Source organism: Fusarium phalaenopsidis (assembly GCF_050370095.1).
Source record: "Fusarium phalaenopsidis strain FUZ10S chromosome Unknown contig_32286, whole genome shotgun sequence".
Lineage (NCBI taxonomy): Eukaryota > Fungi > Ascomycota > Sordariomycetes > Hypocreales > Nectriaceae > Fusarium > Fusarium phalaenopsidis.
In genome coordinates, this window is record NW_028145413.1 from 3460225 (window position 1) to 3485831 (window position 25607).

Genomic DNA, 25607 nt, shown 5'->3' on the forward strand with positions numbered 1-25607 from the left:
CACCGACTGAACCTCCAAAAACATGTCGTGCAGTTCGGTGTTCATCATCGTGGGATGACCGGGCAGTGACAAACATGGCCACGTCTGGCACTCATTTCTCACCCCTGATCCCTTTCTAACTCTTCAAGGGGCCAGCGCATGGGCTCCTGCCAAAAGCTCCCTAGGTAATCGGCAATGAGGCGTATTAGAAAAGAGCCGGCACCGCCTATGATCCAGGCATTGCGGCAACGGTGCAAGAGAACGCCGTAGTATGCCAACACAAGTAGGGCTTCAGGACGGTGCTTGCGCACAGCCTCCATATACTCTGCCGTCAAGAGGACAGGAAACGCAGTGGAAGCGTGCACACTCCCATCCTGTGGCAGGTTGCGGTGGACGTTGAAGGCCCATTGCAATGTGTGAACAGCGCCTGAAATAGCGTTGACTGTTGCTGCGCTCAGATCAGAGTTCTGGACGAGCTCTAATAGTGAGAGACATTCACTACCCCCGTTATCTGATTGCGAGGCAAGGCGGATGTTGACGAGGAATGGTCTTAGAGGAGACTCGAGAATGATGTTGTAGCATGGGGAGATGACAGTGCGAACGCCTCGGTGAAGATGGACAGACTCGACAAACCTCTCGATAAAGACGTGGAAGTTGTCGCGGTAGTACGCGTATGTCTCATAGATCATGTGGAGGCTGAGTAAAGAAGCAAAAAGGAATCGAGGGAGGCAATATTTTTCAAGGTCGCCATTTTCCTGACTCATTTCCTGCGAGTGGTTGTTGAAAAGGGTGAGCGCCCGTGTCTGTAGTTCTCTGGCCGTTCGTCGATGAGAGGCGGCATGTTCGGGCTGTAGTATAGCAAGATGATCAGCAGCGATGGCCAGCAGCTGGTCAATGGCGTAGGGTGCATCTTTGGACCATTGGACGGCGATCTCGACGATGGGATGTGTCAAGTCGTTGGTGAGTGGCATAGCGGTTGTAGCATGGTGCAAGAGGATGAGATGTTTTGCCGTAAAGACGGGTTGGGGAATGCCGTCTGAGATAGAGGGAGTTGAGGGTGAATCAGCAAAGGTCTTGGTGATGAAGGACTCGGTGAAGGACGGTAGAGCGGTTAGAGGAGGTGGTCGGTCATCAAGAATGGTAGGAAAGCCGAGTCGTGATCCAAAGAGTGATGATGGAGGCCCAGACGCAGGATGATGAAGGCCCGTAGCACTAGACATGCTATCGGCAGGGCTTTGAGCCTGACTGTCGACACCTGTGGCATTCTGAGAAGGAGGCAACGGAGGTTGAGAATGCGACGGAACCGGGCTCGGTGTTGGGGCGGAGGCCGGAGTTTGAGGTGCGGCGGGGGTGGCAGCTGTTGCTGCTGTCGAGGGCGGGAAGGAGCATGATCGCTCACTGACGACGCAGTTGCTACAGGCCGGACGGCTCTCATCGCACTTGATGTGCCTCCGCTTACACTCCCAGCAGCCGTTGCGCGACTTCCGATGAGCGCGACGGAGCTTGGCCGTGACGGCGCCGGAGCCGGAGCCGGAGCCTTTGGCCTCCGCAGCCGAACGCGGGGGCATTGCAGGGGATAGGAGGGGAGTTCAGGGGCGCAGGCGCGGCGATGAGAGACGAGGGCTTCTTGCCAATGTCGTCTTGGTCAGCAAAAGAAAGCGCCCATTGTCTTGGCCGTCGAGAGTAAGTGGCGCCCTCGTCAAACAGTTTGTCCTGGTCGCGTCGTTGGTGAATGATCAAAGCGCCCTTGGTTGGTTTGTTTCGGTCAAGTTTTTGCGGAATGGCTTGACAGTGCTGGCTCTAGCAAAAATGCGGCGGTTTAGTCAGACTGGCTGATGGAGCAGGCACGGTACGCAGGAACGCAGTAGGTAGGCGTGACGCTTAATGTAAGGCAAAGCAGGGAAAGAGCACAGTTGAAAAGGATCAATCCATGCTCCAAGCACCTTCCATCCCTTGCGGCCCCATTAATCGAATCGTTTCATGATTTTATCGGGTCTTGACCGTGTTGGGAAGTAACCACTAACCAGACCAGAGCCACGGAACCACACCTGTCAGGTACGATCCTGTCCTGCCCTATCCAGAATTAGAAGCCATCCCTGTCACTTCCGCTTTCCGTCTTGTGGCCGTTCATACAAACGGCCAGGGAAGGTCCGAGCCTCTCTGCAACAACTCGACTCTTGAGTTTCAACGCTCATCGCTCCTGCTCCTGTTCCTACTCCTGCATGAGCCACAATCTCTAGGTTTACGTCATCCATCTTCCACGTAACCCTTGATTCTCGTCCACACAGGCTCACCGTCAGACCATCAATCTTGACAACATTACAAATTCAAGCTTAATTGATCACTCAATTTCTCCGCAGAGGCTCTGGACACCCCGGAAATTATCCCACGGCTGCTTCCGTATCGATGGCCCCCCCTCATGTAGGGCTCTCATATGACGGCCACGCGTCCATCGTCTCCAGCTGCCACCCTTCGTCATCCCCGTGAGATCCCCGCCCACCCTCAGCCCCTGGGAACCAGCCCGCAAAGATACCCATGACGCAGAGCATCGGCAGCCCGTCAAACACATACAGCGTCCACTCGTGTCCTTGTGGATATCCGTCCGGGCCGAGGATGCTTTCTGCCAAGCGGAATGTGGACCTTGCTACAATGAGCACCGAGGCGACGTACAGCACCTTCATCGACCGCCTCCATGTTGAGCCCCTTGCCAGCGATGGCCCGGATGGCCAGTGCCGCAGCCCTATGTGAAAGACGATGGATGTGGCTATGAACAGGCCAAACATGACGATTTGGAGACTGATACCGCCTGCGATGATCTTCTGGCCCGTCTCCATGGTGCCGAGACCAGCAGCTACAACACCAGCCCCGCTGCCTTGGATACAGAACGACATGGCATCGCCTGCGACGAATATAACCGGCAGCCAAGTAACTGGGATGATGGAGTGTCGTTGACCCTTGAGGCGCCGCATCATCTTGCCCAATGTCATGTACATGGCTGCTGAAAACAGGGCCGGCGCAAGCAGGATGGAAGCATGCTGGATGAAATAGGGCATCATGACGTCTGTCAGCCCTTGTGCTGCAGCTCTTGCGCTGTATCCTGTCATTTCAACTGCATTTTCTCGGTCAGTTGCTTCCTTCTAACCGCAGTGTCAACTTACACAGTCCCCCTATGGCGAACGGGATGCAATGCCAGCTTCGCGTTTTAACGATCCTCCAAATCACAAAGCCCGCTGGGGTCGCAAAGAACACCACAAAGACAATTGCGGCTGCTCTTGATGGAACATATCTCCACAGGTAGTCATCGCCCTCAAATGGCTTCAGTTGGGTCATGATGTCTTGTCCGTTCCATCAACGTTGCTCGCGCGGTTCGCAATCAAGATCAGAAGGGCATCAACAATGATCAAGTTAATCTACATCTACTACCTATACCGCCACTTTAAATCCACGCACTTCACTCAGAGCAGCTGCATTCTGACTGAAACCTTTCGTGTGAGTGATCAGTCCTGCACGGGTCTCTTTGAGTCCACTTACACCTGTGACCGAATACGCGTTCCTCGGATCCAACTCGAATTTTCGTATTCCCTTCTTGGCTGGGCATTCCCATACGCGTATAGCCTTGGGACCTTTCGGCTTATAAACCTCCCTCTCCTCGACGATCCACCACCTACCCATGCGCTTGGGACAAGGCCGCGCAATTCACCCCTGGGTGCTTGCGTTGACACCCACATTGTTAGTTCTGCAGAGGCCTTTTGCAGTTTAACCTGCAGAATCCGACATGAAGCCGATTCCCAGGTGCCATCTCGAACGCCTCGTCAGCCCCTCAAGGCGATGAAACCACTACTAGGCGTTTTTGGGTACATCTATGCCTTGCCGCGTCATGGGCACTGACTGGAGGATAAGCGACGGCATCCAAGTCCAGAAAGCGAAACCGACATGGACGGAAATAGACTATCCAAACGGCGTTCAAGGAGTGAACCGAAACCGAAATTACCAACTGACCAATGCGAGTGAGAGCTCATGTCGAGAGAATCGATGCCAAGATGGCCAACTTTAGACGCCAACCAACGGGGTATATTCCTGTCTAATCGTCGAATCCTTCAAACTCGTCATCCTTCTTCTCTGCCTTGGCCTGGTTCTGTCTCCGAACCTCAGCAATGAGCTCGTTAAGCTCCATCTGCTTGACCTTTTCTTCGTCCGTCATCTTGGCCGTCTTCTCAGCCTCGCGCCGCTTGTGCCGCTTCTCCCTGCGCTCCACGCGCTCCTCCTCCTTCTCGTGCTTTGCGCTCCAGGCCTCGTTCTTGCGCTTACGCTTGTTCTCGTCCTTCTTATCCGGCTTCATGCCTGACTTTTCTTCCTCGAGGGCAACCTTTCTGGCCTGTTCTCGTGCCTTCTCCTTGTAGGCATAGTTGTCCCAGTCAATCTCTAGACCGAGCATCTTGTCACCCTTCCAATTCTTGAGTTCAGGCATCCTAGGCATGCGCAACAAGCCCCAGGCATTTCCGAGGTCCTCCCAGTCAAGGTCAGCAGCTCGGAAGATGGACGTAGCTTGGTGGGCGCCGTAGCTTCGAGCCCAGCTCACGAAACCTTTCTGGGCCTTGTCGAAGAGCGCCCTATCTTCTTGGACCAGATCGCGGATCTTTTTGGTAATGGCCACAGCGCCGTCCTCTGATGTAATGACTTCGGGTTTCTCTAGCTCCACGATTGGCGTCTTTCGAATTTCCAAGAATTTGACGTAGTCCTCTTCTCGCCCGGGGTGTAGCATAACCACAGCCAAGCCCTTTCGGCCAGCACGTCCTGCTCTACCACTGCGGTGGATAAAGACCTTCGGGTCTGAGGGAGCGTCAATCTGAACTACCAGATCAACTTGGGGAATATCCAGACCACGAGCCGCCAGGTCGGTTGTGAGTAATATTGTTGGCGATACTGAGGTGAGGAAACGGTTAAAGTTCTTTTCGCGAACCTTGGCAGGGTGCTTGCCGTGTAGGGGTACCAAAGCAAAGCCTTCTGGCAGAATTGATGGTAGGATATGTTGGAAGTAATCGACGGCTGCGCAAGTAGAAAGGAAAACGATGCTTCTCTGTGGCTTCACGGGTAACCGTTCGAGAAGCTCGGCAAGGGCTGGAAGTTTTTGGCTAGCGGGCCTGACCATGTATGTCATCTGAAGACTTGCGGGTGTCCTCCTATCCTCAAGAATGCCGCCATCCTTCATCTTGACCTTGACCTCGATCTTAACCGGATTCCTTAGACCAACCCGAATAATCTCGCCAACAGCTTCGCTGACACTGGCGCTAAAGAGACCAGTTCTTCGTTGCTTGGGAAGGTGTGACAGAATCTTTTGAAGATCGGGCTTGAAACCTAGGTCGAGGAGGCGATCGGCTTCATCAAGGACCAGGACCTCAAACGAGGACTGGGGACAGTGGACATGAGGAGACGACAGGAGCTCGACGAGTCGACCGGGTGATGAGATGAGAACGTTTGGACTATGTCGAAGGAAGAAACTGAGATCCTGCGCCGGGGTTGTGGTGCCTCCAACGAGCAATTGGGGTACAATGGCCGGGGACGTGGTGGCGGGACGCTTCTCGTCGCCCTTGAGGTGTGGGAGGACTTCGGCGGACGCTTCATGGAATTGCAGCAGCGAGAGCAACACTGTATGGATCTGGGCAGCCAGTTCGCGTGTAGGTGAGACGATGATGGCGGCGACGTGGTGTTTCTTGGTGGGTTCTCCGAGGCGAAGGAGTTTTTGGACGAGGGGGATGAGGAATGCGAGGGTCTTGCCGCTACCGGTGACAGCCTGGGATAGGGTTAGACAGATGCCTATGTGAATTGGGAGTTATTTGAGGCCATACCTCGACGACAACGTCCTTGTTTCCCATGAAATGGGGGAGAGTTGCCGCTTGGACGGGTGTCATCTGGCTGAAGCCCATTGTCGCAACAGCATCGAGGATCCATTCTGCGAGAGGAGGAGTGAGAGCATCCCAAGCTCTCTGGCTCTTCCTCTTCTCCTTTCCAGGTGCCATGACTTCTTGTCCAGATTTGAAACTGGCAACCAAAGTTTGAGGCCGAATGGAATAGGTCAAGTTGAGCTGTCGCAAGTCGGCTTGGAGGGGCCGGTGGTTTGCGCAAAACATTTCTTGTAAATTTTTATCTTATCGCGACAGTGGAGCTGGAGGCTTCAACTGTGGCGCATGCTTTTACTGTGTGGCTGGAACAGTCTGGATCTGTCTGCAAGGCACGTGGTCACAACTTCTGGGCACATTTTCAAATGATGTGGGATTGGATGGGGACCTGGTTCGGTCCCTGAGATGAAATGTTTTGGGGTGACGTGACACGCTTGTCTTGGCCGGCATTGGAGCAGAGCAGTCAGGCCAGATCGCGGAAGGGCCGGGGGGGATTTGTTTATTGAGTGCCGGGGGTCGATGATTACAAGGCAATCTTGTTTTTAGTCTTAATTTGGCATTCCGCCAGTTGTCCACAGGAGTTGTTTCAAACTCGCAGATATTCATGTGTATTATTGGAGTTTGATACCGAGGTGCTTTCTCACATCACAGAGAACAGACAGACAGCAGTCACATGCTCGTAGCTTACACAACAAAAGGCGGTGTCCGTTTTGGGGAAACTTGGAAATCACGGCGCCACAGATACGTACTCTCTGCATCGTTCCGTCTCTTCCCCCGGACCCATGCCGTCCAGTGACAGCCGTGGGAGCGAGCGAAAAATCTCAAGCCCACCGACGCCAAACCAAACTTGAACCAAGCCATGAGAAGAGAGAGCGAAAAAATAGACAGAACCCACCCAGAATCGCCGGATACCGTTCGAGTGTCACACGACTCTCTCTAACCCTTTCTCTGTCTCTCTTTTTCTTCCCCTCCCCACGCTTCCGCTATCTGAGCGCTCAGTCACGCCCTCACTCCCGCCCAAAAACGTCACACGGATCGCATGTGTGCGTGCCCCGGTCGTGACCTCGAGCCTTGGGCCATTCATCTCCGTACCCATCATGCGGCGGGGGATCCCACCTCCGCTGCATCCTTGTCAACCATCAATCTGGATTCAACAATAGACGGCCTCGACCTTTACCGTCCTCCGAAGTCTCCGGCACCGCGGAGCCTTAGTTCAACTCCGAGCCAGGGTCAACAACCTCATCTTCACCATCACCAGCAACGTCGTCACAGCATTAGCAGCACCAGCACCAGCTGTCAGGGTCCAGTAGACGTTAGCGACCACTGTCAACTACGCCACAGCCGGCAGAGGCATAGCCACCACGACCACGAACGCGACGATCCTTTGGTTTCAGACAGGCGACAGCAACTCCATTCTTTTGGTTCCTGGAACTTGTTCTCACTCTTTGCTGGCGCATCATCACCCAACATTTCCTGCTCGTCAGACAACGTCGCAACGGTGCGTTCATCGCGCCTAGATAAACATCTCCACTCCAACAAGCACAACACCTTTTGGCCTTCGGGCTTCGACTCTCTACGGCGCATAGTTGTCGGCGCCGTTCGCTGCCCAGCACTCCCACCCTTCTCCCTCACAATGTCCCTCCGATCCAAGATCCCCGAGACGCCCCGCGTCATCTCACCGAGTCCCACGCCTTCCGAGCGAGATGCTTCCGACTATACGGGCCCAGTTACGCGCTCCGCCGCCCGGAGGAGGACGCCCACGCCTCAACCCCTCGAGGAGCACGCCGAGGAAGATGATGACTCGGATCCTCCCGAACTTCGAAGGGCTCGCACCCGCAGCCGCTCACCGATCGATCACGCCGCTGTGAAGCGCCTATCAAGGCGCATGAGCAACGCTTCCAAAGCGGGCAAGATAAACAAGGATGCTATCCCGGAGGAACCAGTCAAGGTTAATGGAAACGCCAGCACCAACGGTAACGGCAAAGCTGTCACGACCAACGGCCACCTCGCGCCGCCGACGCCCTCAACGTCAATAGGATGGAGCTGGCGCGACTTTAGCCGGAGTCCCAGCCCTCTAGGGCTCATCCCCATTCACAGGCACTTTAGGACATTTGTGCACAAGCATGAGGTGCCGCGCAAGGTCCTCCACGTGTCGATCGGCTTCTTCGTCATCTGGCTCTACGTCACCGGCACTCAGACAACATCGGTGACACCCTGGCTCATGTCAGCACTCATCCCCATCACAACGGTCGACTGGCTCCGACATCGATACGCATCTTTCAACCGCTTCTATGTAAAGGTTCTCGGTGCACTGATGCGCGAGAGCGAATACAATGGCTGGAACGGTGTCATCTTCTACCTCCTTGGTGCCTGGATCGTCCTCTACAGCTTCCCCAAGGATGTCGGCATCATGAGCGTTCTCCTGCTCAGCTGGTGCGATACCGCTGCCAGCACCTTTGGCCGCCTCTGGGGCCGATACACCCCTCGCATCCGCCGCGGAAAGTCTCTGGCCGGTTCCATTGCGGCCTTCCTGGTCGGAGTTGGAACGTCGTACTTCTTCTACGGCTGGCTCGTTCCGACCATCGGACCCTTCCCTGGTGACGAGAACTTCATGTTCCAGGGCGTGCTCTCGCTGCCCAAGACCATCTGCGAGGCAGTTGGCGTGTCTCAGGGACAGGCCAGCATCACCGGTGCTCTGGCCCTGGGAGCCATGAGCTTGTGGTCCGGCTTCGTGGCATCTGCCAGCGAGGCGGTGGACATCTTTGGCTGGGACGACAACTTGACGATTCCCGTGTTGAGCGGTATCGGCATCTGGGGTTTCCTCAAGGTGTTTTCTTAGATGTACCGTACCCTTGCATAAGTCAAGTGTGTCTTGCTCAGCCGAGACATGATATATGAAAATAACCAGGATGGTCTGGTGCCTTTGCCTGGATGCACATGAAACAGCTGCGCAGGAACAGCAACAGACATTTGCTACATGTTGGGGGACTTGACGTAAAGTTGTGCATATACAATAGGGGGGGTCATGATTTATCCTCTGCCTCCTCCTCCCCTCTCGTTTCTCCCTCGTTTTTTGTTTCTTGCTCCTTCTTCTTCTTCTTTGTCAATGCACTCACTCACCTCTGGAATGGACTTTTGGACGGGGGCAGAAGATTGAGCATACACCCCCGGGAATCATCAAACTCGGGCTTGTCTTTTTTGGTTGTACTTTTTTGAGCTAGGCTTGCGAGATGGAACGAGACTTGAGGGACGGAAGCAAGCATGAACTTGCCCCCTCTTGGCGAGGAGAAAAAAACAGGAGAGAAAAGGAGATATTTTCCCACTTCGGGTACCTTGCCTCGAAACTTTACTTTGGGTCTATATGTGGTGTTACATCGGGAGAGGTTTTTATCAAGGGGGGTCTTTCTTGGATAACTAGAGAGAATGGGACAAGGCATGAACGGTAATGCAGATGGACCTGCTTGCTTAGAGCGGAACGGAGGGGATTGGGTTAGACAATGAGATGAAACGCTTCTCCTTTTTTTGTTCATCTACAAGATGTGCTGTGATATTCAAGAGTGTTGCGCCACTTTGACGTCTGTTGTACCAGCAAGACACGGCATATCGTATTTTCTTTCTTCCCGCAAACGGTCCTGCTGACGAGGAAGAGAGAAAAGAGAAAGAGAACTTGTGGTATCATTCACATCACGCTCGGGATGGGTTGAGGCTGAGGTTGTTTGAGTAACCCAGCAAAGTTGCGGCACAGCGGATAAAAATCTTTGGGTGGTACAGGAAGAAGTATATGTAAAGGTCGGTTTGGCAGCTCGGAATAAAAGGCATGTCTCTCGGTTACGCCCGCCCGTTTTCTTGCTTACTTACACGGCAGAGGGACGCCGCCCATGATGGTGGGAGGTCACGGGGAGAGTAGAAGGCCTGTGTCTTGGGGATACGTCAGGGAGCCCGGAGAGGAGAGATGGATAATGGATGGATGGATGTAGGTAGGCCAAGGGGAGATCATGACGGGATAACCACCCACACAGAGTCCCCTTCTAGAAACAGTCGGATATGATAGATAGATGGCTCGGGGGTTAAACCCCCAAAAGGATGAGCTGTATATCCATGGATGGATGGATCGTCGTCGAGTCAAGTACTCACACCATGCACACCATCACCAACCAAAAAATATTCACATCTTGAATGTCCCATCCTATGAGACGCTGCCCCATCATCAACCACCCCCCTGCACAGAGTCGCATCTCTCCCCCTCCCGTGTGCCTGGGCCACGCCTTGCCCGCGCATACCTACGCAACGGCGCTGAGTTGTCCGTGCGTTGTGGAGGGTTGTCAAAGCAGGGGGAGAGAGTGTGAGTGTGTGTGTAGTATCAAAGACGTGTATGTACGCTTGGACTACTTACCTACGTGGTGATTCTATTTTTCTTTGTTAACGTTGCAAGTTTTTCCACCCTCTGTCGAATGGTTTGTGACAAGGGGTCAAGGGAAACCAAGAAAAACTCTACCAAAACGGGTTTGGGATGGGAAGGGTTGGACAGCTGTGAATGGCTTCTTCGTGTGGATCTGTGAGCACAAAAAAAGAGACGACGACCGACAACCGCCCTGCGATGCAAGCTGCCATGCAATGCGATGCACGGTGGAGGCGCCTTTTTTTGTAACAAGTCAGAGGGCAGGCCTTCCTTTCGTTCCATGGATTCCAATCTGGACGAATCTCGCGTCAGTCTCCAGCTCCAGTCCATCATCTACCCGTTCGTCTCGGTGCCAACAGCTCACCTTGCTTGGCAAAGGTGAGGCGGGCGTGCAAGCTGGGGGAGCTTCACTGGCCCTCGATCAATCGTCAAGGAGCAATAGTCGAGGAGCATTAGCAGCGAATCATCAAGGCACCGCAGCTCAAGCTCAATCTGACGCACAGCTCTCGTCGCAGGGCTCGCAAGTCATGCCACCCTGAGTACCAAGTCCCATCGCGGGACTACCTCCCTTCTAAGAAACGCGATCATCAAGAGTGATACGCGGCTGACAAGATCGCGAGGCGGTTGAGCCGGGATCATGCCCGTCGAACCGGACTTTGATCGACCGACGCGCAGGACTTTATCCCAAGCTCAAGCCCGAGCCCAAGTCTGGGGATGTACCATGTAGGTAGGTAGCGACGGTGAGACAGGATGTGCGAGTCGCCGTGTTTCGTACAGCAAGCAAGTATCCGTATCGGATGTGCATGAACCGGGACAGCTCCTCAGCTACGACGTGTCTGTCTGGATCCAAAGAATGGCTTCATGTTGCTTGAAAACGGCCTCATGGGCCCGCGCACGGGAGGCTACAGGAGCCGTTGGAGGATCGTGTCACGGTGGTTCGCGACGGGACACCGGCGCCGACGACAAATAGCAGAGCCACAGAGGCGCCGTTGCTGCAGACTTGAAGACGTGCTATTGCTATTGATTCTGCTGCCGCCGCCGCCGCAACGCTGGGCTGCAAGCCCTGGAGCTGCAGCGCTGCGCAGCGCAGCCTGCACAAGCAAGCATCCATGGACATGATTCTCCATGACGGATGGAGACAGGCCGGGGCAGCGAGCTTCAAGCTCCAGCGGGCGTTTATTCGACTGGAGACGCCGGCCCGGTCGACTGTGACATCAAGGCCAATCGAAATTATAGCGTCGTGCCTGAGGTTTCTTTAGCCCATTACAGTAATCCCTCGAGCTCTGCTTCTCAGAGAACACGTGCTCTGGAGATGGCAGTGGCGGTTTGTCTCATGAGAAGCCAGTATGAGACATGTGAAGGACGTCAAAGCAGAGCCGCTCAGACGTCGTCCTAGCCCATCATGTAACATTGTCTTGAAAGCCAAAAAGGAAAATGTTGAGTCTTGCAATTTCTTCCGTGTACGTGCTCATGACGCCCCTTTGTTGGGGTCCGTCAATGATGAGCCATTCGGATCATCTCGAGCTGGCAACAAAGCCAAAGCCATATCCTCGTCATCCCCTCGAGCTGTCCCCTCGTCAAAGCTTCGCAAGCTAGAGATTCAGCCTAGGCCAGGCCAGCCAGACCCCCTGAGGCCCCGGACCCTGTCACAGCAGAACAGACTCAATTGCTCACCAAGGTGGTGAAAGTGGTGGATGGTGGATCTTGCTGGTGTTGCTAGCGGTTGACTGGCTGGCACTTGGAAGCGGGGGAGGGGCGAAAAAAGAAGCACAAGATTGCGATGCAATCATGAACATGACCAAGCTTCGTCCAATGGAATCCAGAGCGAGCGCGCCCAATCCTGTTAGTTATTCATGACCAATCGAGGCGAGGTCCGGTCGAGATTGCATTTTCCTTTGGGGGCGGAAGAGCCGGGAGCTCGAATTGTGAAGCATCTGAAAGATATTCCGTGATCATGGTGATGATGTCTAATGGAGTTGCAGGCATCAATGGCATTGAAGAGCCAAACAAGCAATGGATCACCCCGAGACAGAATCAATGGGACTTTACGGTCCCCCAGGAGCGTCATCCATGAGGCTCTGTAAAAGAAAGAAAAATTGCAAAAGGAAAAAAAAAAAAACTGCCATGGCACGTGGATCTTGTTGGAGCAACCCAAGAAAAAGAAAATCCAAGATCGGTAACAGATTGTCAAGATAGGTACGTTGCGCACGCACCTTCCTTCCCCCACCATCCATCATCGAGTCCCCCATCCAAGGAAGTCGATACCGCGTTTCTGCCTATTTTCTTGAGTGCTTCCATTGTGCCTGCCAGGCTGTTCCCGGCCTCCGTTGGTAGTTGCTTTCTTACAAAGTCCCTGCCTGCTCCTGCCTCCACACCATCACTACGCTACATTACACTACTAAGCGGGCAGGTGCGAGACTTCACTTCTGCACCTGCTCAACCCCCCGATTTAGTCCCTGAGATACTGTAACTTACCAGGTTCCTATTTTCCATCCACATTGGATCTTGATCCCACCATACATCCATCACAGCACAAGCAACGTCTGGTAGATATCTTGACAACGCATCACCACATCACAGACCGAGCAGAAATTGCCCGACTTGCTGCAGCTCTGCCCGACCCGCTGCCTTGCGTTGCTTGCTCAACCCACACCCCGGTCCATGAGCCAATCCCAGAGCCCGTCATCCTCTGTCCTTGGTGTCTGTCTGTCTCTTTTTTCTTTCGCGGCCCTTCTCCCAAGGCTTCTCCTCCCCAGTCCTGACGTCTGAATCAAGGCGCCGCCAGCGAACAAGTGCTATAGGAGGGGGGTGTGGGCAAGACTGCGTTTGGTGCCTCTCCACGAGCCCGAAAATCCAGTGCTGCTTTTCCAATGCCTTGGACCTTTTGGCTTTGCCTAGCGTCAGCGCGCTTGTTTGCAGCTCGCTCGCTCGTCTCGTCTCTCTGGACCGTCAGGATGGATCCATTCCGCTGGTCCCTCCCAAGCTCCAAGCTTCCGGCTCCCACTGTAACTGTTACAGGAAACGAGACGCAGTCGAGATGCACACCAGACGCACATGGGCGGATAGCGACAAGAGAGATGCATTCCCCAATTTCCACAATGTCGCCACGCATCTCTCGTCTCCCCGCCATGTCCCTGTTGACGATGTTAATTCTGGACAATGACCTGGGGACGAGATAGTCAAGGGTCCCGTCGACGGTTGGTGATCTCTCCTCGGAATCCCTGTTTACACGGTGAGGCATCCAATGCCCTCTTCTTACACCCACTCACTGAGTGCACCGCCAGCGCTGCCGCTACTCCAACGGCATCGGAACCCGGCCGACTACTGTAAAGAGGTACAGATATTATGTATGTGTGAGGGTGTGGTTGGTGTGTGGGCTTTGGTTTGGTCTGTCTGCTCGGGTCCATCTAACCAGCCTTCTAACCAGTCAGCGTCGGCTTGTTCGTTCGTTTGGCCCTTTTCACCACGATCCATCCATCTGCCTACAGCACTTTCATTCCGCTACAGTACTATCATGGAAAAGCAGCGTCCCAAACCAGTCCTCGCCCGGAATTATCCCTCACGTCACTCAACCGAGAACAACCAAGCCAAGGCCCGGCCTGGACTCGCCAACTCGCCCTCTCCGCTGCCTTAGCCAACTACCGAGCTCCCAACACGCGGGTCGTCGACTCCTACACAATCAATGCCACTAGATGCACCCGTGGTAGTCGACTCTATCCCACCCAAGTCGGCCACACTTGTTGTCATTGGAAAAGCTCGGCGCTTGCTTTTGCCCCCTTGTGCAAGTTTCTTCTACTTGTGGCCCTTGTCCGTTCTCAAGACCTAGACCCAACGGCTAGTGCAGCCACCTGTGTCCGTTGATGGACCCGGATATGCATGGCATCTCACCAGCATCTCGCTTTCTTTTTGCGCTTCTGCCACGGTCTGGGTCCGTCCTCTCAAATCGGGGTCTCTCTCGGTCTCCGCTCCGATACACACTCACACGCACGCACGCTCTTTTTCTCTTACCCTTTTTTATCTGCCCTTGCCGGCACGGTGCATTGCTCGCTCGCTCGCTTCGTCATCCCCCGGTCTTCCGGGTGCTAGCTCTAGGTTGATCTTGACACAGATCCTTTGCCTTTTCGAGTCCCATTTCCCCAATCTTACTTCCACTGCACTGTACAGTAGTGTACTGTACCTTGGCCCGTCAAACGTCAAGCGACAAATCCCATGCCGTCCCCGTTTGTTCGGCCCATTGGCCGTTTGCCATCCATCCATACTACATCTAAGATTGCGGACTCTTGCTCTCGGCATATGCACAAGCCCTTGCTAAAAGCCCCAAGGCTTGTCCTCGTTGCACCCCCAACTAACAAGGTAACTCGTGGGCATCCACAGACTCAGCGTCACTATCGAGTTAGAGACCCCGAGAGGTCTCGAAGCCACGTTCCCGTCCCTCTTAGTCCATTTCGCTCAGACAAGTTGTCCCTCTCTATCGTCACCCTCCCCCTATAGCCCCATCCCAGCCGTGCCTCTCTGATATCCATCTCTTTCGTTGGCCCGCGTCTCAAACGGCCGTTCGTCTCGAATGTGTACTTTTTTGCCTTTGTGCCATTTCATTACCTCTCCAAGGCTCGTTTGCCGCTCCTAGCCTCCCTAGTCACCCTCCCAGTAGTCCTAGTCTCGCAAGCCTTGTTACCCTCCTGGCCCTTCACGTCGTCGTCGCCATCCGCCATGGCCCACACCTTTGCATCCCGCCATGATCGTCTCGTCTAGCCGCTGTCTATCCTCCGCCATGTCATCATCTTGTCCAATTCGCATTCCACGCCCTCTGGAGCGGGGTTGCTCGTCCTCGGTCTGGCGAATGGTCTCGGGATGTGTTATCCTCCGGTTCATCCAGGTTGGCCGGGGAGGGTCTCTGGAAAACTATAAAAGGACCCAACTTGATCGAGTTGAAGTTGATTTCTTCTTCTTCCTTTCTCATCACTCTTCAGCCAACTTTCTTACCTGAAGTCCCAACTTGTCCGGTCCTCATATCAAGTCTTTGACTTGTTGTCTTGATTCACAGCTCTCTTGTCTTGACAGAGCTTCACTCAACCAGACCCAACTTGACTCGACCACAGAGTCGACACAACCTTCAACAACCAACCCACAAACCCCAATTGACCTCTTTGTCGTCTCTTCTCCCTACCACCATCATGTCTACTCACTACACTTCCGTGGGCTACTCCATGCCTCTGCCCGTTCCCTCCAAGGGCTCCCACTACCCCACCTACAGCCAATACTCCGTCTCGCCTCCGGAATGTGACGAATCGGTTAGCTCCGCCTCGGGCATCCCCTCTTACAGCAACGGTGGATACTCGGCCACTTCGTCCGGCTACGCTGGCGGATACGGCGACTACGATAGCACCAACTCGGCCAGCGGCGTCGATTTCCAGGAGTACATGCAGGACCGCTTCGCCAACTCGTTTGACCCCATCCCCCTGGACCGCAGCATGGCCATGCAGGCTCAGACGTAAGTTGATCCTTTTTTGCAATTGCCAGCAGCTACCTTCCCTACCTTCTCCACAATGTACCCCAGCAACGGCTGCAGCAAATCTGCGTTTGCCGGTCGCTGTTTGCGAGATGGTTGCACTGTCAATGCCGTGACCGGCTAGAAATACCCGGCGTGGATGAGGGCTTACTTTTTCTGCGGGCAGATCCGGAAAGTTGAACGCCAAGCACCGAGAGCTCATGGAGCTACAGAAGAAGGCGCAAGCTCGTCTGGCCAAGACCCGCGAGCGCTTTCAGGAGGGCATGCGAGATGCTCATGAGGTCCGCAGCGATCTCGAGTGGACACAGAAGAAGGTTGGGTAAGTTGCACCAGAGTTCACATTCTGAGTTCTCGTTGCCGAACCACGCAATGGCTGTCGGTAATGAAACTCAGAGTTGCAGCGAGACTCAATTGGCGAGACTCAATTGGCCTCGTTGCAACATGCAATTCTACGAATCTGCGAGACTAACAAATTCAACAGAGCTCTCAAGTCCAAGGCCTCGCGAAAGCACACCAAGGAGTACAGCAAGGCTCGTGCGCGATACCCTTCCCCCGAGAACTAGGGGGTTTCAGGGGTTCGTTTTGAGCCGCATCTCAACAACTTCACACCAAAATTTCACTTTAGCAAGCGAGCGACCTTCGTTTTCACCCACCAACTCACCACAATTTCGCACATACCACGTGGTTTCGCTGCATCTGCAGGAACCCGAGACAACAGGATTGTCAGGATTTTGTACTGCAATTCTTCTTTTTTTGACTTTTTGATTTGGACTTGTCACGCCACCAGCTTTTCCCGACCTGCATGAACGGGTAGTTCATGCGAGGCGAGGATGAGGTGACGTTAAAACCGGGGGCACTAGGCGCGGCAAATCGCACCGCTAGACGCGAGATCTCTTGCTGCTTTTATCAGAACGAACAGGGCGGGCGTGTGGGCAGCTTTTGGCCCTGACACGCCTAACCCGCGGTTTCTGGAAAATGTGTGGGGGAGACGAGAGAGGGGGAGAGCGAAAATGGGCGGCTGTTTCACGACTTTATGGCTTATGATTGGACGACCTGGATGTTCTAGGGGCAGATGTTAAAAGTACACCACCTCCCTAGAGTCTGTGGGGGTGCCAGGGGACGGCGTCAGCAAAACTGGCAGCAAGACATGATGTGTCGGCTCCGATCGCTGCAGGGACGACGTGTTTGGGAACGTGTTCGTGGAGTGGGTGACGCGGGAGCAGCCGAGGGCTGCAAGTCGACTGCTCCTGGCATTTCCAGGGGGGTGTGTACTGAGGGGAGCCTTGGGAACCACTGGACCAAGGAGAAAACGAGACTGTGAATAACGGCGGTCTGGCAGGACACTGTGTATTTGAGGCGCTTGTCCTATTTGGGGGAGGTAGCCATGCTGATACTGCTCCTTTGGGCAAGGCGGCAGGACGTGTGAGCCGAAGAGCTCCTCTCCTGGGTAGGGCAATGTGCCGTATGGGGGATTTCTTTGTGGATATTTCAGCCGGAGTCTGGAGTGTAACTGTTTCGTAGCAATCGAGGTCTCGTTTTCCGTCCTTGACTGATGGTGTGGCCCCAGGGCTAATGGATGTGATAACCCCCCCGTAGATGTGATTCGAGTGCTCCCCACGCCCCTCCGGGCCATTGACAGGCCAGTGTCGATGTGTATCGTCATGTGATTCGTGACAATGGTGTCGTCGTAGCTGGGACTCCATCGTCGTGGTGCGGGTGGTGCTTGGAGGTTGAATTACCCCTGTTTTGTGGTCACGTGATTGTACATGTGACATTGCTCAAAGATGTTGGCTCATATTGAAGCCTAATGCCGAGTTGAGTAACGGCAGGTTGGGGGCCAGGGGAAAAGATTGCTCCAATTGATGTGCTCTCTTTCACAAGTACAGATCCGAGCCCAGTTGACAGATCGCTTGCTGCAAGATAGGATGCAGTCCTCAGGAGGGAGCGCCAGTTGTCGCAGTTGAAGGCGCACCGCGGGGCAGCCACGTGCCTTGCGGCTCCAGACCTCGTGCTTTCTCAAGCCTCTCCCAGGGGTTCTCATTCGACATAGGGTCGTAGTAGCCGACGTACCAGGTGTCCCTCGTCCCATGCGACTGCGATTGATGATGAACTGGGCGCGAATCTGCCGCCGGGGCAGGTCGCTGCGGGAGACTGGCCGGGCGCACTTGCGCCGTCGGCTGCACAGGCTCGTCGTCGTCGTCGAGGGGAATCTCGTCCGTGTTGGAGCCCGTTCCGAGGGCGGTGGAGTTGGCGCCGGTAGCTGAGGGCTTGGGAGGTTTGGGAGGGAGTGAAGCATCGGCGCGAGGATTGTAGCGACGGCGCTTGGAAGGGGGAGATGCGCCGCCGAATGAGGAGAAGCCCATCTGGGCCATGAGGGCGTCGTCGGATGCGTCGACGTCGACGCTGGGCTCTGATGAATTGGCGTCCATTGTGCCTAGCGCGGAGAGCAGAGATAATTCGGCCGAGATGAGGGGTAAAGAGAGGAAATCGGCTTGAGGACACCTGCAGCGAGGGAGGAGATATAGCCGAGGATGTTTGGCTGAGATGGGATGAAGTCGAGTGAGATGAGATGAATGGGAGGAGAAAAGCCAGGAGCGGTTTCGCGAAAATCCGGGGTCGAAGCTTGGCGGTGGAGCCTGGGTGTGGCGGTGGGGGCTGAGATGGGATGTGGCTTGACGGGGTCTACCCTGGAAGAGGATGGGGTAGGGTAGACAGATGGTAGTTTGATGCAAGATTTGAGCGAGAAATGAAGTTAAATATTTGTAGAAACTATTGTGGCTTGGGGTAGTATCAAATACGAACTATTTGCTACATTATGTTAAAAGATCCTCTGCGACGTTCACCGCCAGATGTTGAAAGTGAGGCTACAGCAAGCTAAAGTGAGAAACGGTCAGTGACATCACACCCTTCGATTTACGGCATAAACCAGACGCGACGTCGTGCCTCATCTGAACAATTGGAACCCAATGAGGTGCGATGACGACTGATGAAATATTCACGTGCATGATTGAGAGTTTTTGGAGCGCGTCCTTAATTTCAAGGATCATTCGGTTTTGATTGATGGAAGGTTGCATTTCAAGCCTTGCATGTTTCATAGGTTTCCTTGCTTGTGACGATCACTGATAATGCGACTGTCAACTCACTCTTTTCATCTCACCTACAACCAACATCATATCTATCGGCGCACTCTTCATTCTGGTCGCTCTTCTCGATCATAACTTGGCACTCAAGATTGGCTAGCGGGTTTGCCTTTAGCACGACACAATAAGTGAAACACCAAAACTTTGGATCACCACCATGGCTGCCGACCAGCCACCCATCAAACTCGAAGTCCCTTCGAAATACGCCGCCTCCGCCTCAGTAGCTCCTCCCTCGGCTCCTGCCCTCGATTGGATCACCACAACATGGACCGTGACGCATTCGACGCTCTCCATGTGGCGCGACGCGCGTAACGTGCGTATCACGTACAAGCTTCTACCGGGAACCACTGACGGACGGCCGCGCCTTGACGACTTGGTCGAGTATGAGCCGACATCTAAGGACGGAGTGCGCAAGACTGTTGAAGGTATCGACACACAGGCGTCGAGCTCCGGATGGGACTGGCGCGGCAAGGGCTGGTTGTTCTTTGTTGGAAGTCATTGGGAGATTCTCGGCTGGGGAGAGGCCACGACAGCAGACGGCGTGAAGGAGAAGTGGGCGGTTACATGGTTCGCTCCAACCGTCTTTACGAAAGAGGGTTTGGATGTCTACTGTGATCGAAAGGAAGGGTTGAGCGAGGAGACGTACGCGGCGATCAGAGAGGCTTTGAAGGGACTCGAGGCGAAGAAGGTGGTTGAGATGGTGGAGAAGAATATGCAGCCTGTTGAGATTCGATTGCCGTGGCTGGAGGAGTGACGGAGGAGACAAGAAGGAGGTTTGGATTGAATTCGATTGGAAATATTGCTTTTGGGTATCTAGACATTATGTATCATGCTTCTTCTCTTGAACGATGTCGACGTCGCTCGCCTTGATCTCGTTCTGGAGATCGCGAGTCTCTTCTTTTACGACTGTCGTCGCCTCTGCTTCCCCTTCTCCTTCTACCATCTGGATCCGATCGATCCTTATCATGATGGTCTCTGTAATCCCTCCTGTCTCTGGATTCCTCCCTCCTATAACGATCATGCCTCCGTCTCTCAGATCCTCTGTCACGGTCATGGTCATCTCTCCTATCCCTCGACCTACGCCTCCTTTCCTCATGCCGAATCGAAGATCTTTCCCCATCTCGGCCTCGACTCCGATCTCCACCCCTGCCACTTTCCTCATGCCTCCGTCGTCGTCTCTCACGATGCCGGTCCTCCCGGCGCATCTGTTTCAACTCCTCGTCCCTCTCCTCCTGAAATCGCTTTCGCTCCTGTTTCAGCTCCCGAACCTTTGATGCACCCTGTTTCATCATCGCGAGCGGGTCATTCGACACTATCCGCTTGATGTCCCTCTCTTTGCGCTTCGGGTCTTGGTTGCCCCAGACGTCTTTGGAGGATGCGTCCGGAGCTGCGGCATCGGACTGGGAGTACCACGGTTGCAGAGCGCCGTCCTTTCCTGCGGCGTTGGAGAATCGCATCGTGTATTGATCCTCGTAGCTCTGCTTTTTCTTCTTGGCTTCCTTCTCTGCTTCCTCGTTCTTTTCGGCATGTGCTCTAAGCTTCTCATCACCGAAAAGATCAATGTGCCCAGCATGATCCACAATCGGAGCAGAGCTCGTGGGTTTCCTCTCGGACTCGACGCTGACAACAGCCATGTTATCCCTCTCCCTCGCCACGCGCATCTCAAAGTCGGTGTCGTCCTCGCCCGGTCGCTTCCGTTTCCGCCGCATGCTTCCAGAATGTGTGTTTTCACGAGCGGGCGGCTCGTCGGCCGTGGATGGCTCAGCATCCTCTATAAGTGGAGGAGCTTCGCCGCGTAGGATGGCTAGTCGGCGTTGTGCATCGGTCTCCTGCATGCGCTGCTCTTCCGCCTCCTCGGCGGCCTTTGCGGCAGCTTCATCGCGACGGACGCGGGCGATGTTGTCGGCATTGTAGACGTTCCACGACTTTTTTCCGAGCAGGTGGCTATGGTATGTCAGCAGTTATATAAACAGTCTCGAATTTTCGACTCACAGTGGCATCTTGACGCGATGTTAAAGATACAACAGCTCGAATCGTGAATCTTTTGCGCCTGGAGCTGCCTCCGAGGAGGCGCTGGTGTTCCGGAATGCGGGGCCGAAACAAATAAGAAGCAGATGACATAGCCACTAAACCTTTTCGGGTAGTAACAGCTTAGACCCCTGGCAAATCGCCCCTCCCGTCGTCAGCGTCCGTCAGCGTCGGATCCAAGGCTGAAGCTGGGCTAATACCTACAGCAAAGCCAGCGCTTCAGGCTTCAGCTTAAAATCTGTACTTTACAACCTCCACGTACACCAGATCGCGAGAATAAAATCAGGATCTGGGGCAACGACTTTACAGCAGCGATTCACAATCCTCACCTCTACACGCCATCCAATCCCGAACCACCCTCCTTCACCCCTCCTCCCACCGCCACCATGTCCAGGACACCCTTCAGCGGCTTCATGGGCGGCGGCTCACGACAACCTCAAGGTGGCGGCCAGCAGCCTCCTCCTCGGGCGCCTTACGGAGGAGGTGATCCGTATCAGCAACAGCAGGGCTACGGCGCGCGATACAACGACCCTAGGATGCAGCAGCAGCCTCCTCAAGGATACCAGGGCGGCGGTGGCCAGCCCCGGTATGCTGAGAAGGGCCCCTCTGGTGGTAGTCGACAGGTCCCTCTCCGAGTTGAAAAGGTCACAGACAAGTCTCTTCAGTCGAGACTGATCTACGGTAATTTGTACGTCGGCGCCCTTCCCCAAATTGAGGCCAAGTCTAACAGTGACGTCCAAGGTGCGCCGTTTCTCCCGACGACTTCCCTCCCAGCCGCGACGGATCCGATCTCTACGTCCTCCTCCGAGGTGGCCAGCCCGCCGGCGAATACGTTGTTTCAGCAAAGCCAGTCCCTGGGTTCCCCTCGGGTTGCATCAGTCTATCAGACCCCCAGCGATCATGGGCTGGCATCACAATGAGAGATCAGTTTACCGGAGAGATCTATGACCCATTCGGGTCAGGAGGAAAGGCGTATCTCGGATCTCTCGACCTAGAGATTGGTTTCGCTTCCCCCAACAAGAAGACCGAGGTCCCATACGACGAGGATGAGCTGTCCAAGATCTTTATCGACACATACCAGAACCAGGTGCTCTCTCCTGGCGAGCGCATCCTGATGGACGTCCGAAACATTCCCCTTCTGATCGTTGTCAAGACGGTTGGCCTGACCGACTTGGCCATGTCTTCTGATGACTCGAGCAAGAAGGTTTACAGAGAACCTCACGCCAGAGGTATTCTGACGACCCAGACCCGGGTGCTGTTCCACCGCGATGGAAAGGGCGACTTTAACCTGAAGCCATCCATGTCCAAGCCCAATTCTAATGCCATTCTGGCCCCCGACTTCAAGTTTGAGGATATGGGTATTGGTGGATTGGGTGATGAGTTTGCCACTATTTTCCGTCGAGCCTTTGCTTCTCGTGTCTTCCCGCCCGGTCTTGTGGCCAAGATCGGTATTCCTCACGTCAAGGGAATGCTGCTTTATGGCCCTCCTGGAACCGGAAAGACGCTTATTGCTAGGCAGATTGGAAAGATGCTGAACGCCCGGCCACCCAAGGTCATCAACGGTCCCGAGGTGCTCAACAAGTACGTTGGTCAGTCTGAAGAGAACATCCGAAAGCTCTTTGCGGACGCAGAGAAGGAGTACAAGGAGAAGGGCGACGAGAGTAGTCTGCACATCATCATCTTTGATGAACTGGACGCCGTCTGCAAGCAGCGAGGCTCAGGAGCTGGCGGTGGTACCGGTGTTGGTGACAGTGTGGTGAACCAGCTTCTCTCCAAGCTCGATGGTGTGGATCAGCTCAACAACATTCTCCTTATCGGAATGACCAACCGAAAGGACATGATCGATGATGCCCTTCTGCGACCTGGTCGTCTTGAGGTGCACTTGGAGATCTCGCTTCCCGACGAGGAGGGTCGACTTGAGATTCTCAAGATTCACACAGGAAAGATGAGAACCAACAACCTTCTGGACCCCAACGTCGATATGGAGGAACTTGCCGGTCTGACCAAGAACTTCTCGGGTGCCGAGATCAACGGTCTGGTAAAGGCTGCGGCGTCTTTCGCCTTTTCGAGACACACCGAAGTTGGTCAGCTGGCTGCCGTGAAGCAGGATGTGGCCAACATGAAGGTCAAGCGCGAGGACTTTATGAATGCACTGACTGAGGTCCGACCCGCATACGGTGTGTCTGAGGCAGAGCTAGAGGAGGCTGTCCGTCTGGGCATCATTCCTTATGCGCCTCACATCAACTCGACTATCCAGGAGATGATGCGTGTTGTGGGCATGATCAAGGAGGATCCCAACAAGTTCAGCACATCAGTCCTGTTCCACGGTCCCAAGGCGTCAGGAAAGACGGCCCTGGCGGCGCACATTGCGATGCAGTCCGGATTCCCCTTTGTCAAGATGGTTACACCGGCAGACCTGGTGGGATACCGCGACGAGTTTGCCAAGAAGGACTACCTTCACAAGGCCTTTACGGATGCCTACAAGTCGCCTGCTAGTATTCTGATCCTGGACGACTTTGAACGCATGATTGGATGGAACCCCATTGGACCCCGTTTCTCCAACGTGATGCTCGAGGCTTTGACAACTCTGCTTGTCTCCAAGCCGCCCAAGGTGAGCTATTATTCCTTATATGATGTTAAACCCAGCTAACAGGGTTGTAGGGCCACCGCCTCTTGATCTTTGTGACAACTTCCAAGGCCTCAGTTCTCAAGATGCTCGAAATCGACATGGACTTTGCCAAGAAGGTGGCGGTGCCGGCCGTGTCGACGCTCCGCGATCTGGCCACAGTTCTGCAAGAGTCAAGGGTATTCAACTCGGGCGACGTCAATGCGACGCTCAACGAGATCCAACGACTGACGGGCTCGGACCGCGTGGGAGTGGGTATTAAGACGGTGCTAGACTGCATCTTTGAGGCTAAGGCCGGCGGACCCGAGTCCAACGTGGTAGAGACATTTACGGAGCTGCTGGTGGAGAAGATCCAGGAATTGAGCGTTTAAGATGCGATTTGGGTGTAGCTCGTTGATTAGAGACGGCTTGCATCGTCATGTAGATTTGCGGAAGCGGACAGCAAGTAGAGGAAGAGGCGGTCAAGATAGATGGGTTCCAAGAGAATACAAGTTGGACTATCTCGCATTCATCAGAGTGTCTTATCTTGGTGATATTGTTCAGTGAAACCTTTGCGTTCAGCTATCTTGTTAGGGATCAATAACGACGATCTTCAACCCCAGGTTGGTCACATGGTTGACCATCCAAGCGGGCTCAAGACGTGCATCATGGACTCGGCAGCCCTGCCACAGTAGCAGTACATGCCAGTGCCAGGGAAGACACGCGAGAATGGATCCCATAGCGTTTCCTGAGAGGGTTCGCTTGCCAGGCGGGAACGGAACCCATGCCGCATTCCAAGAAGTGATCTACAGCGAGTGGCTGGGTTCCGCAAGGCAGGGCGAGCGGTTCGGCGGCGCGGGCCTTTTGCCATGAGGGGTGGGCAGCAGCATTGACTCGGCGGGGACGTCAGTTGGACGGCATCATGAATCGACAGCGGGAGGATTTCTGAACTACAAGAAGACCGGATTCAGAGACTGCATGAAGGCTCACCGCCGTGGCCGGCGAGACGGATATGTTTGTTTGTTAATTGGACTCGTTACGCGCCAGCAGCGCTCAAACGGGAACATGAATGACTCGTGGGGTTACGAAAAGAGTTGAGAGGGAGGTATTTTGGGGCTGGGAGCACACCGCATTTTGTATAGGCAAGGGTTGAATGTATATCGTGGGATATATGGGTTGATGATGGATTTAAGTTTGCAGGGGATTTTCGTCTCTTAACTCGGTATAATGATACCTCGAGATCGAGTTCTGATCTCGAATCACTGCATTCGATGGCAGTTCAAGTCACCTGCTGCGGTGTATGTTACCCTGCTCGCCTGAGGAACCGTAGTGTCATGCATGGCCCAGGGCGAGCGGGCAGTTCGTGGCACCAGGGACCTAACCACTGCATGATCCAGAAGTCGGCCTTGACAGTCGGAGCTGAAGATTTGGGAGGCTTTTGTAAGACATTTTAGTTAACAAGGCATTCTTCGAGTAAAAGCCACGAACCGGGGACGGGATGCAAGACTGCTTGCTTCAAGTTTAGCTACCTAGGTAAGCAGACGAACATGCGATAGTCTCTTGTCCGTTGTGCGGACGAACTACTGTACACGATTGTTTTTTTTTACCCTAGACTGCGGGCCATTTTGCGGAAGCCGTCGTGATTCGTCAGGCGGGACGCTTCCCCGGCGCCCGGGCAGTCGGGTTCAAAGTTTAGTTGATTGGTGATGGAAGATGGACTTTGTTCATTTTTTTATCGCCTTTCCTTGGATTCGTACAGTAGCGTGCGGGTTTTCGCACACACGAGCTGGAGGGGAGGAGGGGGAGACAAGAAGAAAAAAGTGTGTGATTGTCAATGCGCACGCGAGGATGATGCCATGAATAGCTCGACTTGAGAGAGGATGCATCATGCACATGCAGGCAGAGGGAGGTCATGGGGGATGGATCTGTAGGTACCTTTTTTCCTTCTGGAACCTTGGGTAGTCTACAGTATGCAACGACTGACTCTTGCGCAGAGGCTGAAAATCCCCTCAGTTGCCTCTTTCGTCTTGCACTATCTTTTCTTGACTGA

The 25607-nt window shown here is 54.3% G+C and overlaps 9 protein-coding genes across 9 annotated transcripts; 4 read left to right on the forward strand and 5 right to left on the reverse strand.

The window, feature by feature from the left end:
* Nucleotides 1–98: 98 nt before the first annotated feature.
* Nucleotides 99–1547, reverse strand: LRP88_03350 (Zn(II)2Cys6 transcription factor domain-containing protein; the record flags this gene model as incomplete). The annotated part of the gene is made up of 1 exon (XM_083239974.1): nucleotides 99–1547. The coding sequence occupies one exon, from the start codon at nucleotides 1545–1547 to the stop codon at nucleotides 99–101; it is 1449 nt and encodes a 482-aa protein (XP_083105104.1).
* An 849-nt stretch (nucleotides 1548–2396) lies between these two features.
* Nucleotides 2397–3309, reverse strand: LRP88_03351 (RTA1 domain-containing protein; the record flags this gene model as incomplete). Its single annotated transcript, XM_083239975.1, has 3 exons — nucleotides 2397–3088; nucleotides 3140–3146; nucleotides 3202–3309. The coding sequence occupies 3 exons, from the start codon at nucleotides 3307–3309 to the stop codon at nucleotides 2397–2399; spliced, it is 807 nt and encodes a 268-aa protein (XP_083105105.1).
* Nucleotides 3310–4060: 751 nt separating this feature from the next.
* Nucleotides 4061–5996, reverse strand: LRP88_03352 (ATP-dependent RNA helicase SPB4; the record flags this gene model as incomplete). Its single annotated transcript, XM_083239976.1, has 2 exons — nucleotides 4061–5770; nucleotides 5826–5996. The coding sequence occupies 2 exons, from the start codon at nucleotides 5994–5996 to the stop codon at nucleotides 4061–4063; spliced, it is 1881 nt and encodes a 626-aa protein (XP_083105106.1).
* Nucleotides 5997–7509: 1513 nt separating this feature from the next.
* Nucleotides 7510–8715, forward strand: LRP88_03353 (diacylglycerol kinase; the record flags this gene model as incomplete). The annotated part of the gene is made up of 1 exon (XM_083239977.1): nucleotides 7510–8715. The coding sequence occupies one exon, from the start codon at nucleotides 7510–7512 to the stop codon at nucleotides 8713–8715; it is 1206 nt and encodes a 401-aa protein (XP_083105107.1).
* Nucleotides 8716–15449: 6734 nt separating this feature from the next.
* On the forward strand, nucleotides 15450–16347 carry LRP88_03354 (KxDL motif-containing protein; the record flags this gene model as incomplete). The annotated part of the gene is made up of 3 exons (XM_083239978.1): nucleotides 15450–15766; nucleotides 15951–16103; nucleotides 16266–16347. The coding sequence occupies 3 exons, from the start codon at nucleotides 15450–15452 to the stop codon at nucleotides 16345–16347; spliced, it is 552 nt and encodes a 183-aa protein (XP_083105108.1).
* A 1371-nt stretch (nucleotides 16348–17718) lies between these two features.
* Nucleotides 17719–18213, reverse strand: LRP88_03355 (uncharacterized protein; the record flags this gene model as incomplete). The annotated part of the gene is made up of 1 exon (XM_083239979.1): nucleotides 17719–18213. The coding sequence occupies one exon, from the start codon at nucleotides 18211–18213 to the stop codon at nucleotides 17719–17721; it is 495 nt and encodes a 164-aa protein (XP_083105109.1).
* Nucleotides 18214–19081: 868 nt separating this feature from the next.
* Nucleotides 19082–19678, forward strand: LRP88_03356 (uncharacterized protein; the record flags this gene model as incomplete). Its single annotated transcript, XM_083239980.1, has 1 exon — nucleotides 19082–19678. One exon carries the CDS (start codon nucleotides 19082–19084, stop codon nucleotides 19676–19678), a length of 597 nt encoding a protein of 198 aa, XP_083105110.1.
* A 66-nt stretch (nucleotides 19679–19744) lies between these two features.
* Nucleotides 19745–20924, reverse strand: LRP88_03357 (uncharacterized protein; the record flags this gene model as incomplete). The annotated part of the gene is made up of 3 exons (XM_083239981.1): nucleotides 19745–19953; nucleotides 20006–20868; nucleotides 20917–20924. The coding sequence occupies 3 exons, from the start codon at nucleotides 20922–20924 to the stop codon at nucleotides 19745–19747; spliced, it is 1080 nt and encodes a 359-aa protein (XP_083105111.1).
* A 414-nt stretch (nucleotides 20925–21338) lies between these two features.
* LRP88_03358 (AAA family ATPase SEC18) lies at nucleotides 21339–23949 on the forward strand (the record flags this gene model as incomplete). The annotated part of the gene is made up of 3 exons (XM_083239982.1): nucleotides 21339–21640; nucleotides 21694–23563; nucleotides 23614–23949. 3 exons carry the CDS (start codon nucleotides 21339–21341, stop codon nucleotides 23947–23949), a joined length of 2508 nt encoding a protein of 835 aa, XP_083105112.1.
* Between the last annotated feature and the right edge of the window lie 1658 nt (nucleotides 23950–25607).